The sequence below is a fragment of the Drosophila nasuta genome, chromosome X (assembly GCF_023558535.2).
Source record: "Drosophila nasuta strain 15112-1781.00 chromosome X, ASM2355853v1, whole genome shotgun sequence".
Taxonomy (NCBI): Eukaryota; Metazoa; Arthropoda; class Insecta; order Diptera; family Drosophilidae; genus Drosophila; species Drosophila nasuta.
The window spans coordinates 23,451,162-23,469,538 of record NC_083459.1 but is presented as its reverse complement, the minus strand read 5'-3'; the positions used below and the strand labels follow the sequence as shown (position 1 = coordinate 23,469,538).

Below are 18,377 nucleotides of genomic sequence, written 5' to 3'. Positions count from 1 at the left end.
TTTTTATAAATAATACAATTTTGTATATTTGACTACTAAAGCGAAATCTTCAAACTATATTGCAAAATCATAGATGCTAGGAACCGAAATGATTTATAGACTTCAGGAGAAATTAATGAATATCCAAATCATCTACAAAAGTTTTTGATTTTAGCAGTATTTAATTTTTTATTATTAATAGAGTTTCTATATTTTAATATGGTTTCAATACTAAAGTGAAAAAAAGATTCCATCGAAATAAAAAAACAATCTTGAAACTATAATAGATGTCGGGATTCAAAATAATTTATAGGCGTCGGGAGAAGTTAATGAGTATCATAATAATCTATCCAAAAAATTTTTGTTTTTTTTATGATAATGATGAAGTTTAAGCAATTTGATAATAATGGTAATATTAGTTTGGTATATAATCAATACTATTTTGCTTTTATTCAGATTGGTATATTATCAGCATTATTTCGGTATATTATTTTGGTATATTTTAAACTTAACAAAGGTATCTCACAGTTGAGCACACTCGATTTTAGCTTTCTTACTTGTTTAAAACAGTTTTAATACTACAGACAAAAAAAGATTATTTCAGAGTGACAAAGTTAAAGCGATTAATGTGATTAATATGAGTCTGCTCAATACTAAACTGATATAAGTTTTATACTACATTATTATATCCTTATAAGGCAACTTTGTGTATTATAGAAATTCATTATGATTAAACTAAAATTGAGCAAATTACTTTAAGAAATTAAAAAGTAATCATTAGCATGCAATTTGTATAATACACTTGTAATGATTACGGTCCCCGATTGTACATACATACATATATAGCATATATATAGTATACATATAAATTCTGTTGATAAACCCCGCAGTGAGTAATTATAATAATAATAATGTACAGTCGAGACTCGTTATCAGCAATCGGTAATAGATTGACGTCCCCACGCCCCCCTCTCCTACCCCTCCTGCCCAGCCGCCCATTTGGAGTGGAGTTCGAGGAAAATCGGGGTCCGTAGTTTCTGTATCTGGTTTTTCCGCATTGTTGCTTCCAGGAAGCTCTCAACAATTCTGGCCGATGAATACACACAAAATAAAGGGCAAGCACGACACGACGTGGAATTTGTCCCAGACCATGGTCGGGCCAAATCGATCGATATAGTATATACATATAGTGTGTATATAGGCAGGCCAACAGCCCAGGACAATTGTTATACCAACACAATAGGTGGAGGCGTGGCAAATGCATGAATGTATGTACATATGTACAACATTTGGCAACATGCGCAGTTCAAACGTTTCCTGGAATGTAAAGTATATAGCACACACACACATACAAACTATGTACACATACATAGTATAACAATAACAGCGCGCTAACAGCGCTGCCAGCGACGTTTTAACAGCTGTTAGCACAGCTGATTTTGCTCAATGGTTGTGCGCTTGCAATCAGCTGTTTGCCGCTAATTAGTTTCATTTTCCCGCTTGCACATATTTCATATACATACATACGTACTTACATATGTACGTATGTATATGAAATAACTGTAATGCGTAATACCCAAAAATAATAAACAAAAAAAAAAAAACAAAACGTCATTAAAGCAGCTGCAAAGCACAAATGCAAAAACTGCAAATATTTTTTGTTCTGTTGCAGTCGCTGCTTCTGCTACGCTGCGCTGCGCTGCAGTGACGTAGCAGTGACGCCGGCTGCAGCGCCGTTACGTATTCAAGGTCTACATTTGTGTATCGATACACGAACCGTTTCGGTATGTATACGCCTGCCTGCCTGCCAGCAAGTCGTACATACACACACATACACATGCACACGTGCTTACATATAGATTTGCATATGTATGCACATGGGTATACATACACAAAATGCTTGTACTGGAGCAATGGTCGCTGTTGTTGTGCTCCGTTTCAACCCCCAACACACAAAACGCGCCCCTTTTGCACGACATCCCATCGTCGTCGACGTCGTCGTCGTCACAGCCTTGCCTTGCGTTTTGCTTTTGCTTATGACGTGCTCGCACGTACACGACACTCACAACTGTTCTGCCCGTGTGCGTGTATGTGTGTGTGTGTGTATCGCGTCGTCATACATGCGCGCACACACAGAGCGACATACATATGTTGTATATACATACATACACATAGGTATGCTTGTGTACAGTGAGCATTCGCTGTAACAAGCACGTTCATCCAATTGGCGTGTGCTCTCCATTGCAGAGCATGCACTGTACGTGCGTGTGTGTGTGTGAAGAGAGCGTGCGCGCATGAACCGAAAAATGTGTGTACAACATGACAACGGCATTGAGGCCAATTGCCAATTGAGTGCGCATTTTTCAACATACATACATATGTATGAGAAACACGTAATTTGCTGATTGTCAATGATTTCCAATCTGGCTTACACATCAAACATTATAATATACCATATATTGTACTATAATTAAATTGGATTTTATTTGATAAATATTATTAATCACATAAAATCCAATTTAATTATAGTACAACATACACATATATTCTATATACGAAATGGTTGATTATTATTGTTGTAAGTAATCAGCATTTGTTATCTGCTAGTGTTTGCATTTGTAATTTGATTATCAACATCCCCCCATACATTACATGACCTATGCACACACACACATGCATACATTCATATACATGTGAAGTATGTATGTAGTGTATTCACCACTGGGTCGTTTGTTCGTTGACGTGCCTGCCTATATATATTTTTTTTTTCTTCTTTTTTTTTGCTGCTGCTTTTTTGTTTTTCGTTTTGTGTCGCTGCTTTTGCTTTGCGCACCGCTCATTTTCATCATTCTGTAGCCGAACGTTGCCGCGTCAAGTTACGCTTACGCTAAACACACAGCATACAGCACAACACAGCACTGCACACAGCATTCTTCGGTTTCTGTTGTGTGTATTTGTGTGTTTGTGTGTAGTCCACACAACATTTTTAGCGTCGCTCGTCGTGTACGTGTTTCTCGCTCTTTCCCGCTCTTCGTGTGTGCGCGCGAGAGTGCATTTGTATTTGTGTGTGCGCGACAAAGACGTACGACGAAAAACGTAACGCCGCGTATGTACATACGTGTGCACGCAATTGCAATTGTATTAGTGTTTGTGCGCAAATATAATAATACGAAAGAAAAAAAAAACAATATAAATTACAACTACATTTTTTTTTGTTGGGCAGCAAAAACAAGCATAATTTTGTAAAGCAAAAAAAAACAAATACAAAAATTTGTAAGCCTGGCCATGTGTGTGTGCGTGTGCCGCAATAGCAGCAGCAGCGAAAATCAATAACAAAGCGCAAAAGGCAACACAAAAAAAAATGTACAACAAACCGCCGCAGCAGCAGCAGCCAAAGAGCAATGATAAAAGCAACCACAACAACAGCAACAACAACAACAAGCAGCTGCCGGTACCAACAACAACAACAACATCATCAGCAATTGACGGCGCCATTATTAAACAATTGTATCGATATTTGTTATCGGCGCTAATTAAACAAGCAGCGATAAATATCGCTTAACTCCGTCGTGCGTGAGTGCGTGTGTATTTTAAATTTTTTTGCCGTGTGTGTGTGTATTTTGTGTGTACGTACGTATGTAAGTACGTGTGTGCAGTAGTATTTTCTGCAAGCATCCGCAGCAGCAGAGCGAAGCGCAGTCGACGCCAAAAAGTGGGTCGACTTGCGCGCGTAAATTTGGGTCGCCGCAGCAGCGCACCTCGCAGCTTGAACTCTGTTAAACTGTTTCAACTGTTAACAGAGCGTGTGTAGAGTGCATTCCAGTCGACTGTTAAACTGTTAAATTGTTCAACATTTGAAAATGTCGCTGCAAACGAAACGACAGCACTGTTATCTATGCGATCTGCCTCGCATGCCATGGGCGATGATCAATGACTTTTCGGAGGCAGTGTGTCGCGGTTGCGTCAATTACGAGGGCGCCGATCACATCGAGGATATTTTGTATGCCACACGGCAGATGAAACGCCTGCATCCATCCGTATGCAGCAAGCGTGCCCATGAGAATGGTGAAGTTGTCGTCCTCCAGCAGCAGCAGCCGCCACAGCAACAGCAACAAACGTCCTTGCAACAATTGGCGGCGCCACAGCATCGCGGTGCACCAAGCACAAGCGGCGGTGCACCTTCCTCAGCGAGCGGTGGTGGAGGGGGTGTTGCACCCCTTTCGTTGGCCCATCATCAACATGTTGCCGCTGTGGCAGCCGCTTATCAAATGCCACGCATCGGCCCCCCGCCACCGCCGCCCCAACAGCAGCAGCAACAACAACAGCAGCAGCCACAGCAATTGGATTTCCCCGTTAAACTTGAGGCAGCACCCGATGTGCGTCCCGTTCGCATTTCCCACATGCAACCCCATCACATGCCACCGACGGGCGGCCAACGAAGCGTCACACAACAGCCGCCGGGCAGCGGGGGTGGAGGGGGAGGTGGCTCCACTTTGTTGCCAGCTCTGTCGGTGAACTTGAAGCGTCCGCCCAGCGATGATGTCGATGTTGATCCCCAACAGCAACAACAACAATCACAACACGGTCCCGCTGCTCATCTTGGCGTCGGCGTTGGCGTCAGCGTCGCTGAACTCACCGCTGGCAGCAGCAGCGGCGTTGGCGTCGGCGTCGGTCCCACGAGCGCCAAGCGGAGCGTCCTCGACGATCCAACCGGAGTCCGACCGCCGTTGACCCGAGGCGAATCGCTGCCGGCTCCCGTTAGCTATGTTCCCACAGAGCGGCAGCTCAACTTGCGCGACAAACAGCAGCCGGTGAGAGCGCCCAGCTTCGATGCATCCACCTTCAAGGCGGGCGGTAAGTGTGCAAACCCTTTTCTTTCTTTATTTTTGTTTGCAACTTAACGAAACTGCAAGAGTGCGGGATTAGAACTTAACGAAACTGAAGTGAAAATCAGGGATTATAACTTAATGAAACTTCAAAAGTGAATGAGTATAAGTGAGGGAGCTGAAACTTAAGCGAAAATCAGGAACTAGAACTTAACGAAACTGCAAAAATGAATAAGCGAAAGTAAGAGCTTAAAACTTAACCAAACTTTATGAGCAAATATGCATACAAGAGGGATTATAACTTAATGAAACTTAAGCGAAAATCGAGAGTGAATATGCGTAAGTGAGGGAGCTGGAACTTAACGAAACTGCAAAAGTGAGGGACTATAATTTAACGAATGTTAAGCAAAAAGGGGGGATTCGAACTTAAATATCAGGAATAAAAACGTAATGAAACTGCAATTGTGAGTAAACCAAAATGAGGGCTTAGAACTTAACGAAACTGCAAAAGCGAGTCCTAAGAACTTAACGAAACTAAGGTGAAAAGGAGGTATTATAACATGATGAAACTTTAAAAGTGAATAAGCTCAAATGAGGAACTAGAACTTAGTGAAAGTTAAACGAAAATCAGGGATTAGAACTTAACAACTTACTGTTGCGAAAATGAGGAATTATAACTTAACGAAACTCCAAAAGTGAATAAGATAAGCTAGTAAAATATAACAAGATTTCGAAAAGCTGTTATAACTAGTAGAAAATACTTTACAGAGACAAAAAAAAATCAACAATCTAAGAACTAGTTAAAAATACTTTATAGAGACAAAGATCCTTCAAGAAATGAGAAGTTATAGAAACATAGAGAGATAGATCATACAGTTAGTAAGAAGAAGGAAAAGGAAAATATATGTAAAATAAATAGTTCAGATAACTTAACGAAACTTCACAAAGAGAGTTACACAAAACTTGTGGACAATATTTAGATAATGGATAAACTAAAAAGTACCAAAAGCGAAAATTTCCAAAGTGTGACAATATTACTGAACTAGACAAAAAAAAAGTAAGACAGAAAGCAAAAACAAGTTTCAAGTAACATATAAATCAATAACATATAAAAAACTATATTAGAGATTAGTCAATGAACTAGTAAAAAAAAGAAAAAAAAAAAACAAGCTTCTTGAATATATATTAGGGGAAAGGAAATATTAAATGAAGAACTAGTTTCAATGCGAAAATCTTATGAAGTAAGGTATAAAGAATTCCCTAACCGACTCTATATACTGATGTACTCCCTATACTATATTATAGCGGAACTATATTGCCTTTATATGAATGCTGTTCAATTAAAAAAAAAAAATAGAGAGAGCCAGAGGGAATTGTGAACTATAGTTTACTTTGACTTTAAGTTAGGCAAACATGATCCAAGATACGTATGAACTAGTTCAATGAATCAATCTGAACAAGTTATAAAAGCAAAGGAAGGTTGTTTTGATAAAATTTACAAAATCACAAATATTCTATCATAATTCACTAATAAATACGAAACTCATGAAATAAAGATTAATTCAGTGCTAAGCAATTCAGTTCAGGGGACTGTGAACTAGTTCCAAGCGGCAAAGCTCAAGTTCCGCAAAGCTCACATACACAGCCAGTGTGTGTGTATGTGTGTGTGTGTTGGGCAGATAAGCGAACACTGCAAACTGGCACAAATCCCAAGCAGAGTGAGTGAGCGTGATTGCAGCTTATCTATCAGCAGTGCAAGCGAGACAGAGAGAGAGGACGGCTAGGAGAGGGGATGGGGGAGAGGCACAGGAAGAGATGGCAGATAAGGAAGACATGAGTTGTGTACGCGCTCTTATCACTCTCCACAGAAGAAGAAGAAAAGACTCGACTATTTTGGGTGATAAGCGAACGCGAGCAAAGCGCAACACAGCGATTAGATAATACGACAGACGAACGAACGAACGAACGAACGTTTTCTTATCAGCAGCAGCGACAGTGCCTAGTATTGCTTATCGGGCACACGCATTAACACAACACACACACAGAGTAGCAGCTGCAGTGCTTGCTCTCACGCTCCCTCTCTCTCTCTCTCTGTGTTTTGCTGCAGTTGATGCGTTTCCCTTGATGCAGCTTTTTCTATGGAAAGAGAGCGCAAGCAGCGCTGCTTCCAGGCTCTCGACTCTAGGTCCCAGCAAATGTGTATACGTTGTGCGTGTGTATGTGTGTGTGTGTGTGTGTGTAGCACAAAACGTACATATGCGAGGGCAGCCATGCAAAAATTTCACCTGCAAGTGACAGCAAAGGGAGCAAGAGTGAAAGAGAGAGGATGAGTAGGGAACACTAACGTCGACGTCGCCGCGTCTTCTGCAGTTGCATTTGTGTTTCATAACACACACCTACACACAGCAGCTAGAAAAGTCAACGCATTTTGCAAGCCGCTGCAACCCTCGTTTCGACTGTCGCCAACCCTTGCTATAAAAAGGCATTTTGCCTGTCATGCGCACAACTAAAAAGCTCGAAATACATAACAAGCCACACACACACACACTCGGACATAAGCAAAGCACGTAACTCAACCCCTCCCCCTTTTGCAACGAAAGGACTGCAAATGTAATAAAAACAGACGTGCAAAAATCGACTTCGGCATTTGGAGTCTCCAATTTGGTTGATGCGCTCTCTCTGTCTCGCTTTGAAGCTGTGCTGTAACTGTGTCTCTCCCATTCTCGTTGTTGTTGCTACTTTTGCCTGGGCTAAACGAGTTTTGACTGTGTGTTGTTTTGTTGTTTTTTTGTATGTTTTTTCTTATTCTTGTTGCTTACGACGTTGCTGTTGCTGTTGTATTTTTTTGTGTGCGCGCGCAAAACGTCATTAAACTTGTTTTGGTTTTTATTTCTGCTTCTTCTTCTTTGGCTGTTTTACGCTATGCGATAACAAGTTGCACACACACACACACACACACACACACACAAATATGCGCGCATACGCAGAAGAGCAAAAAGTGTAGATAAAATTTTAGTATACGGAACGAACTGCAGCTCACACAAAACTTGCACATTTCTAAGTGTGTGTGTGTATGTATTTCAGTTGAATACTCACAAAAGTACAATACAAAAAAAAACGAATAGAAAACAACAGCAACATAAGCAAATATTAATGAACATTTTTCGCGCATGCCGATGCCGTCATCTTGTTTGTGCTGTTGTGTTGTGCACTGTGGGACCAACTTGATTTTCATTGATGATTCGACCGATGGCTGCAATTTACCTTTTTTTTAATTGCTGATAATGGCAATTAAATCATTCATTGATATAATGCGATAAAGTCGACTATATAGTATAGTATTGTGTTTCTCATTGCTGTTTCTTTTATCACGTTTGGCATTTGCAAATCAAGCTGGCATCACGGTGCTTGTATTGTTTGTACGTTTGTGTGTGTATGTGTGCTTTTACGTTTTACGCTGCTCTGCCTGCGGCGACCGCTTATTGCTTATTACGTGTATTTACGTTACGTTGCCCTCTATGCAAGTGTGTGTACATACATACATATGTGTGTATTTCATTACCAAAATCAAAAACCGCGCGACTGTTCATGTGTATACTAAAAATATAACAAACGCTTTTTTGGTATACATACACAACAACGCTGCATATGTACATACATACATACATACTTACTATGTGAGTACGGTGACACGCTAGCGTCGTTTACAAGTACATAATGCATGCGTATATAATATACATATGTACATACATATGTATATATGCATGTAAGTTAGTATAGGACGTGTGCCGCCCCCCTTGTGTAAAACGCCTGCTTGTCTCGTTATCTTCGACTTCATTGAGCGCACTTCGTCCATGCACGAAGACACGACACGAAGAGTTGTTGTTGTCGTTCTTGTTGTTGCTGCTGCAGTGCAGTTTTTCTAGATTTGCGTTTGCAAAGAATTTTCGCTCTCGCTCTCTCGCAGACATTGTCCTAGGCGATAATTAGGCACGCTCTCTCGTCAATCAGCAGCAGCAACAGCAGCATGCAGTATCGTTAACACGTGAACCGCGGCATGCAGAAGGAGAGCGACGCCTCTCTACATGAGTGTGTGTATGTGTGTGTGTGTGTACTTTGCTGATTAGATGCATCAGGCAAGCACAGTGTGACAAATACACGCAAGCAAGCAATATGAATATGAATGAAAGCGACAATGCTTCGTTTTCGGTGCACAAATCAGTGTTTTTTTTTTGTCGTTTGTGGCCTGAATGATAAGCGGTTGGAGCAGCGACTATTAAATGCGTATCATGTGCTTGACACTATCTTATCACAATATTTTTGGTTCGTTATCAGAGTTATCAGTTGTGGGTTGATAAGCAGGTAACTGCTCGATAAGACAACTATACGACAAAGGACAGTGGGTTGTGAAACAGTTTTTTCTTTTTTTTTTTTTTTTTTTGATGCGATAATGTTGAATTGAATGTTATCAGTAAGTGTGGTGTTCGCTTTCGATAATACCGATTATAATAAACATATATATATGTATATTATCAGTGATATATCGATTCCAATACATAAATAGGTAGGAAATAACCTAAAACCAGTTTGTATTTAGTTTCTTGTTGGGAAAAACCGGCCAATGAACTCATGAACTCTAGCCAACAGATGAACTTTTTATTTTTAGATATTTCTTTTCTATTCCGCATAAATTTATATCCCTATATAATGAGTAAATTTCCAAAAAGGAATCTTTTGATGCTTTGTAGCTTTATTTCAATATGATTCTCATGCGCAGCTCCAAGAAACAAAAAAAAAACTTTTTAACCACCCAAGTTGATAAGTTATGCGTGCGCAATACACTCAAGCTCTAAAACTGACTTTGCGATAAGTATTTTTCATCCATATATTCCAGGGCGATTGTTTGGTCGGTCGCCCCATTTAGAACGACGTCATGTGTTTTATATTCACCGCATTCCCCCGACATTGGTCCATAAACAATGCAAGGCAGCGATATGGAGAGTATATACTATATGTGTGTGTAGTATTATTATTATTATTTTTATTTTTCTTGATACAGTCAGTATACACATGATGTACGTATGTAGACTCCACTTTCGTTTGCTTTGGCAGCGTTTTATACACACAGCTGTTTTGTTTATCTTATCGTGAGGTGCCTCATTGAGTCTCTCGCTCCCTCTATCTTATCGCCATGGCCAACTATGACTGATAGTGCAAGGTATGTGTGTGTGTGTGTGTGTGTGTATATGTGGTTGTACTTAGAATGCTACTATATATGGTTGCATTGGAGGCAGATCACACGCTTCGTCCGTTCGTTGTCTATATGGTTTGTTTATTTTTGATTATGCCATGTGAATTGGGATTTTTTTGTTCTTTCTTTCATCTGCTCGCAGTACCATCTATTATCGAAAGTGTTCCCATTTTTTATGATTTATGGAGTGGTTTTATCAACGGAAATCAATTGAGAGATCCGAATTATGAGTGGGCCACTTGAAATAATCAGACGGCTATTAATTGCTGCACATTCAAAAAAAAAAAAGAATCATAATATAATAATTTCCAATTACGCACAACAGTTTTAAACTTAGATATGCACACATGTGTGTGTGTAATGGATCTTTGTTTTCTTAGGGTGTGGTTCCGATTTCATTCATTTGAAGAGAACGAATTCATGAGCTCAGGCAAAAATTAGACAGTCTTTTTGTAATAGAATTGACAAGCCAAATGATTCACGCTTTTGCTTGTGCAAAAAACAATAAATAAAACAAAACAATTCCAAAAGCAGACGGAAAAATTCTAAAAAGAAATCAAACCAAAAATAGATTTCGCCCCACAACAACACACAACAAGATTGCGTGTGCCTGCATTTCTCACATTGGGGAGAGAGAGATGTATTTATGATTCTTTTTTATATGAATGAAAATATATACACAAAAATGAACGAGTGCGCAAAATGTGTAAAATTGTTTATTTTCTGCTATTAATACTTTTGGGAAGAGTTGTTTTAGTCAGTGCCGAAAATTGAGAATACGCAACAAATTGCAATGCAACCACTGTGCTCGCAACGTTGCTTGCATATTTTGTTGCTCTCTCGTTCTCGCTTGATGCTGCGACTGCTTCTTCTTCTTCTTCATCGTCTACAACTTTGTTTTCTCTTCTCTGTCTCTGTCTCTCCTCTGCTCTGTTGTCATTATTATTATGATATTTATTTATTTTGGTTGTGCCTTTTGTTATTATTTTTACACATTTGCGTGCAAAATATAAACAAATGCTATAAATATCTACGTTTTGTTACTGCGACGGAGGCCACACACACACTGCGATGTCTATGCGCGTTTTTTGACTTGCCAATTTAGAAGAAGCAGCATCAGTGGTTGGGGAAAGGGGTTGGAGTGGAGGGGGGATAGCTGTATGCTTGGCGGGCAGCAACAGTCACAGTCGCAGTCGCAATAAATAAACATAACAGCACTCTAGACGCAGCAGCAGCGGACATTTCGTATGCAGCCCACTGTGCGCTGTTCGCTGACAGCGTCGTCGACATTTGAGCAATGTGCTCGACGCCGCCAGGCATACAAATGAAAGCCCAGCTCACAGTTTTTTTTTTTCTCTCTTTTTTTTTATCTGTTTTTGGTTTTTCAATATCATCAGCGGCAAGAAGAAGCAGCAGCAGCAACAGCAAGTAAATTGTGGCTACGCGTGCGCGTGCTTCGCATACATACAGTTTTTTTTCTTTTTCTTTTTGGCAACCTTAACAGCAAAGTTAACAGCGCACGAAGCAGCGACGCAACAGTACATACATTTGCATGCATGTGTGTGTGTGTGTGTGTGTGTCGCAGTGCTTTGCGCATGTTCATGTACAGTACATAACGAAAAGCATGCATACATACATACATGTGTGTATGTATGTTAATTGGCGTGACCGCCGCTCGTCGTCGGCAAGTCACGCGGCGACCGTGCCGGCTGCGTGACGAATAAAACCAAAAGCAAATAGTCAAAACAAAACTTGGTATGCTTGGTGCGCATGTGTGTGTGAGTGCGTGTCTGGTATACATACACAAACCGACTTGCATGCTTACAGAAAATGAAAAGGAAGAAATAAAAAGTAAAAAAAAAAAACCGGCCCTGCCAACTGCATTCTGCACGTTTTGCTGTTTGCTTCGTCTGCTTCTTCTTCTACTTTGACTACTTCTGCTTTTGTCGTCGTCGTCTCCTCTCACTCTTGCGCCCGCTCTGCATGCGTCGCTGCCTTGTGACGTATGCGCAGCAGCAACAAAAACTTGTTTCGTCTCGTCTCGTTTCGTGTCGTCGCCGCCGCCGCCGCCTTTGCTTTTCGGGCACTTTGCCAACTGACGTTGTTTTTTGACGTCGCTTGTGCAAAAAACCAGCTGGTTGAGGATTCTATTGTCGGCGTCGTTGTTGTTGTTGCTCCTCTTGTCGTTGTTGTTGTTGCGGCGTCGGCACAGTGGGGCCAGCAACCTGCACTTGGTTGTGTTTTTGTCTGTGACGTCACATTCGTTGCTGTTGGTGAATGAAAATGTTGGCGTTGCTTGCCAACCACACAACACTAGTAGTATGTATGAGTGTGTGTGTGTGTGTGAAGCGTGTTCGTGCCAAGTTCTAAAATTACAGAAATTGCGCCAAGCAAAATGAAGACAAAAACAACGATTGCAATGAAAATGATTTCATTTATACTTAGTATGTACATATTTATTTATTTCTCTTTATTTTTTTTTTCATTCCCAACGAAAAAATTGAAAGCAGGCCTCCTATTCAATTGGAATACTGTAAACATAAATACAACTACAAGCACACACACATACATAAGTATACACATATATACTAAGTTCATTCTTCTTCTTGATTTTCACATACAGTGCTCTTTCGATATGGTTGAATAGCAACAACTTTTGTTTTCTGTGGTAAACAACATCCAAAAATAGTTGTTCTCTCCTCTTCCCTATTTTATTTTGTTTATTCTGCTTATTGTTTATGTATGAAACATCGCAATTGGCATTTGTTTTCATTTCATAAATTTCTCGATCTTGTTCTCCTATTTTTGTCTTTGTTCAAGTCGAGAATTATGCTAATAATTAACCAATCAAATTTCCTGCTATTTAACTGGGAATATTTTCGCTGGGAATTTCTACAATATCTAGGGTTTTACCAAGGCTTTTTTTTTAAGATTAGCTATTAACACAATTTTATGTGCAATCATTTAATTCGATTAATTGATTTGTATTCTGTCTCATTTCATAAAATGAATCGATTTCTTTAAGCAACAATGCTAATGTATTTGAGATAATAATTTAATATTCGATACTGACTTTCTTTACATTAATAATTATTTCTAATTCTGAATAACTGTGATTTTAGCCAGCATTTCTTAATCGACTTATTTCCTGTGCTTAAGCGAGCTTAACACACTCGTAAACTTAACTCTACCACTTAAACTGTTGAGCTTTAGGTATTTATTATATCTTAATGGTAAAGCTCTTTTTGTTAGCCCATGAACAACTTTCATCAACTTAAAGGCTTTTAATGTAGGTGCATAACTTGAAGCATATTACAACAAAAGTTATTTCTTAAACTAAAGAAATGCTTAAGTACTTTTTTATTAAGTTTAAAGCACATTAAAGCTCTTTGCGCAATGTAAAAGAATAACAAGTTATTCCTTGAGCTTCATTATTAAGTACTTAATTTAAAGTACATTAATCACATTAAGCTCGTTGGTTACGTGGAAAGTTTTATGCGTATTGAAACTAAAATTATTCCATTAACTTAATTATTGTTGAACTTAATTTGATGTACTTTTTTAACGAGCTTCAATCGCATTAAAGGTCTTGACCTATGTGAAAAGCTGTGCACATATTGGAACTTAAGCTATTTCCAAAACTTATATTACAATTTAACTGAATCTGCAAATGTTTTTCATTGAGCTTTAATCACATTAAAGCTCTTAAGTTTTGTAAAAAGCTTTAAGCATATTGCATCTAAGCAAAAGCATTCAAAACTTAATAATTACTTAAATTTAAGTACCTTTGTATGAAGCTTTAATGACATTAAAGCTCTTAAGCTACGTGAAAAGCTTTAATTACATTTAAGCTCTTGTTACATAGGATTAATCGTAGTATTATAAGCTAGTTTTAATGACATTTATTCATGGTTAATGCGCTCGGGAACTAAACTAAATACAGTGTCCACGTCTTTCTACCTTGCAGAGCACTTGTCGCCGGTCAGTCGACGCAATGGCTCCAGTCCCCCCTCGGGTCCATTGCCCCCGCGCAGCGTCCACTCGCCGAATAGTTCGGGTAAGTAACGAGTTACGATATGTGATCAAATAAGAAATGTAATATTTATATATATATCTGAATAGGATCGTCATCTGGTCGCCGATCGTCGGGATCGCGTCATGTTTCCAGCACAACCGTCACAAGCAGCGAGGTGGGAGGCTCGAATTCGGTGCAAGCGGCTGCTGTGGCCGCCGGAGGTGCTGGCGGCGGAGGCAGCGCAGCCGGAGGAGGCTCCTTGGGTGGTGGTGGAGGAGGAGGAGGCGGAGCAGGTGGAAGTAATTCGCTAAGCAGTTGCAGCAGCGCCAGCGGAGGCGCCTCAGTGGTTGGCGTTGGTCCGTCGTCGTTGCCACCGAATCCGAATGCGGTCAGTGGCGATGTGATCGGCGGAGGTGGCAACTCTGGCAACGCTGTCGGCGTACCCGGCGGCGGCGGCGTCGGCAGCAATGGCAGCGCAGTCAACATCGGTCCCGGCAGCAGCAGCAGCGGCGGCGGCGTCGGCAGCGGCAGCGGCGCACCTCAAGGCTTGGGCAGCGGCGGCGGCAGCAACAGCGGCTCTAGCAGCGTTGGCAGCGCAGCCGGCATGAGTGGCGGCGGTGGCGGCGCAGCTGGTAGTAGCAGCAGCGTCGGCAGCGGCAGCGGTTCGGCGCCCAACGCAGCAGCAGCGGCGGCCGCAGCAGCAGCGCAGAATGCAACACTGAAGTGCACGTTGTGCCAAGAGCGTTTGGAGGACACGCATTTCGTGCAGTGTCCCTCGGTGAACATTCACAAGTTCTGCTTTCCCTGCAGTCGCGAGAGCATCAAGCGTCAAAACGTAAGTTCAGCTCTCTCGCTCTCTTTCGTTTGTGATACAATTTCAATATACATATGTAGAAGGTAGTCTCGTTGGCAAAAGCTTTCGTCAGTGCGTATTCGTTAGTGTTGCAAACTCTTGGTGGTCATTTATAGCAGAGAAGGCCAACAAAAATAGCCAAATATAGCTATATTTCTTAAAAAATAGGAATTTTAAATAGCAGTTAGTTTTCAATAACAAATTATTATATTTTTGTATATCAATTGTACAGTATTTCTTCGTTAAGCAAATTGCTTAACATTTAACCAACCACCTCATCGAAACTTAAGTACTGTTCCATTATACCAATCTGTGTAAGGAACTTATTTGGAACGTCATACTCAAAACATCATCCACACAACCCACTTCTTTTGAGTCCATATCTGAAAGAAGAGCTATCAGAACTATTTAAAAAAGTGCCAAAAGTAGCCGAATCATTAAAAAAATGCTAGAATTTTAGCACAAAATCGTTGTGCTTTTGTATTTTCAAAATCTAGCAATAAAAAAGCTAATATGGCAACACTCGTCTCGACTACTAGGATACCAGCTTTTGCCAACGAGACTACCTTCTTGTATAATTGCATCATGCTCTTTGTTTGTTTTAGCCACTCACACTAATACGTTTCTCTCTCTTTTTATTTTTCGGTGGTTGTTTTTTAGGGACTGGGCAACGAAGTTTACTGCCCGAGTGGTGAACGATGCCCGCTGGCTAATTCGACCATACCGTGGGCATTTATGCAGGGCGAAATCACCACCATATTGGGCGAGGAGGTCAAGGTGAAGAAGGAGCGCGAGTCTTAATGTCCATTTTATTGTAAGAAGCTGCGCCGAGCTTTGGAGCACTTTTGAGAGCCAGCAGCAGCGACGCTGTAACTGATAATTCAACTGCGAGAGAGCGAGAGAGCAGCGATCGAAGCTTTTTCGCTCTCTCTGTGTGTCTCTGCTTTGCTTGCGTTGCACTCACACAGACGACGCTCTGTCTCGCTCTGACACGAGTTCGAAAATGGAGAGCGACAACTTTGACACTTTTTTTTCTTTGTGACAGCCGCGACGCCGGCGTCGCAGTCAGCAGCAACAGCAGCAGCAGCAGAGAGCGCTCTTTGTCCATGACGACCAACAACAACAACAGCAACAACAACAACAACAACAACAAAACATTTGTAGTCATAAGCAAACACAACAAATTTGTAACTTTTAAAGAAAGAGAAAATTGATGGATAATGAACGAAATGAAAGCAACAAAAGTTGTGTAGCATATTTATCAGCGTCGCAGCAAGAAAAACAAAATCTAATTATATTTTTGATTCGGTTTTTTGTTTTTTTTTGTGTGGAACGATCATCTGCAAAAGTGCGCAGAAAACGTAACAGTAAAAACGTAACGTAATGTAACTTTAACGTAATACCAGAAGAAAAACACAGAAACTAGCGTGAAAGAGAAAATGTACACTTAACGTATACTTAATATATATATATTTAGATATATATATATTCTAACTATTTTTTTTTTTTTACCAACTATATTTGTATAAGAGAATTTTTGTTGTTAACGCATGAGAATCATCTTCACGATTGATGATTTAAACAATTTATCAACTTAAGCTTATTTAGTTTGTACTAATGAATTAATTTATTTGTATTCAGTCTTTAAACATATACTATATATCTATATATATTTTATTCGATACACACACCAACACCCACACATACACATAACTACAAATGCATGTATGTAAAACAAGATATAATTTTTTTTTCGTAACTTTACTTAATTTAAAACCCAGTTTTTATGCTAAAGATCTGTACATATGCATACCACATAATCGGATTAAAAATATATATCTACATATATATATATATATACATATACATATACAAAAATATATATGTGTATATTATAAATAAAATAGCAATTATATATTTGATGTTGATACAGCAGCAAAAGCAGATGAAAAAGAAGAAGAAGAAGGAGAAGAAGCAGCAACAGCTCGAAGATGACGTAAAATTAAAGTAACAGCAAAATGGAAAAAGATTTTGGCGTAATACGTAACAAACATTTTTAAAACGATTTTTAACTAAGCCGCCGCCACAAGCAGCAAAATGATGGGAAATGAACATTTTTTGGGGGACATTTTTGCAGCGTAGTTTTATATATTTTGTTGTCGGTAGTTTTTAAAACTAAATACGCAGAAAAAACGGAAAACAAAAAGAAAATTAAAACATGCAACGTTGCACGCACATTGTGAAGAGCGGCAACAACGCAACAAGAACATTTTTTTGTATTTGTATCGATAACGTAACGATTACGATAAAAACACACGTCTTTTGTGCTTGTGCAGCGAATTTTGCCAGCAAATTTTGCAGAAAACTAAAAAAGAAACAATTGAACTAAATAAATGAGAAAAAAAACTGGACCAACACAGTATGAGAAAAACAAACACACACATTTGTAACATACCAAAAAAAAAAAAAAAAAAAAAACGAAAAAAAAATAAAAACAAGAATGAGAATGAGAATATTATACAGATCTATAGTTGCCACATAGCTGCACCACATAGAGAGCAAATACATCAATTTACATACAGGAGAAAATACACAGCCAGTTATCGATGAATTGTCTGACGCACAATACTATCGATAGTGCGTGCGATAGTTTTGGTGGCGATAGGCGCAGATGGAACTGTACTTTTTGCAGTAGATTACAAGCAAAACGGTTTTTACTAGATTAACAACTACGAATTATAACATCAAATACAAGAATATCAAATCAAAACAAAAAGAATAAAAAAAAGTCAAGTCGATATACATTATGAATATATCAATATATAACATTTATATTGTTACTCTAAAGAAGTGTAAAGCAGACGCCGCAGCTCTTCCTCTCTCTCTCTCTCTGTTCCTCCTTATTCTATGCTTATTTCTCACTTTCTTCCCGCTTTACGTTCTTCGAAAACGAACAACAAACTTTTTGTGATAAAAGCAGCGATGCATTCGCGCTCTCTTTCTCCCACTCTCTCCATTGCTATACCTGTCTCGCTCTTGCTCGCAGAAGTTAATGCGATGCATTCGCGCTCTCTTTCTCGCTCTCTCAAAGAAGTTTCTGTCCAGGTGGCAACTCTGGCAGCGGGCAAAAACACCACAAACAACAAAGAATTAACGCACATTTTTCAAAATTTCATTTTCATGATGAAGAAGAAGAAGAGTTGGCAGGAAAACTTTGATGGGGGAAAATCGACTAAGATGAATTTTGAGATCTCATAGTGTCGAAATTTGTAATTGTAAAACTGCGCAATAGGCCAATAATACCAACGTTTAAGTAAGCTAAGTAAAGCAAAAAGAAAAAACCAAAAAAAGCAAAAAAAAAACATTTACTAAAAAAGCAAAATCAAAGAAGAAACTAAACGAAATTGTCCTTTGTAAAAGTTTGAGTGTATGCGTGTGTGTGAATGGGAGTGT

General features: G+C 39.5%; 1 protein-coding gene across 3 annotated transcripts; it reads left to right on the top strand.

Annotated features, from left to right (window-relative positions):
* The first annotated feature begins 2,822 nt into the window (after nt 1-2,822).
* On the top strand, nt 2,823-17,422 carry LOC132797259 (probable E3 ubiquitin-protein ligase IRF2BPL). Of its 3 annotated transcripts, none has more exons than XM_060808893.1 (4): nt 2,823-4,833; nt 14,024-14,113; nt 14,179-14,906; nt 15,585-17,422. In XM_060808893.1, the coding sequence occupies exons 1-4, from the start codon at nt 3,840-3,842 to the stop codon at nt 15,723-15,725; spliced, it is 1,953 nt and encodes a 650-aa protein (XP_060664876.1). In that variant the 5' UTR covers nt 2,823-3,839; the 3' UTR covers nt 15,726-17,422. The 3 variants fall into 3 exon arrangements, with proteins under 3 accessions (XP_060664876.1, XP_060664875.1, XP_060664877.1); XM_060808892.1 differs by having other exon boundaries at nt 14,000-14,113; XM_060808894.1 differs by lacking the exon at nt 2,823-4,833 and adding an exon at nt 12,437-12,500 and having other exon boundaries at nt 14,000-14,113.
* The last annotated feature ends 955 nt before the right edge of the window (nt 17,423-18,377 follow it).

Coding starts and splice junctions, on each gene's coding strand:
- LOC132797259 (XM_060808892.1), top strand. CDS start 3,840: ATGTCGCTGCAAACGAAACGACAGCACTGTTATCTATGCGATCTGCCT. Junction 4,834..13,999: donor ATCCACCTTCAAGGCGGGCG/GTAAGTGTGCAA, acceptor AACTAAATACAG/TGTCCACGTCTTTCTACCTT. Junction 14,114..14,178: donor CCACTCGCCGAATAGTTCGG/GTAAGTAACGAG, acceptor ATATCTGAATAG/GATCGTCATCTGGTCGCCGA.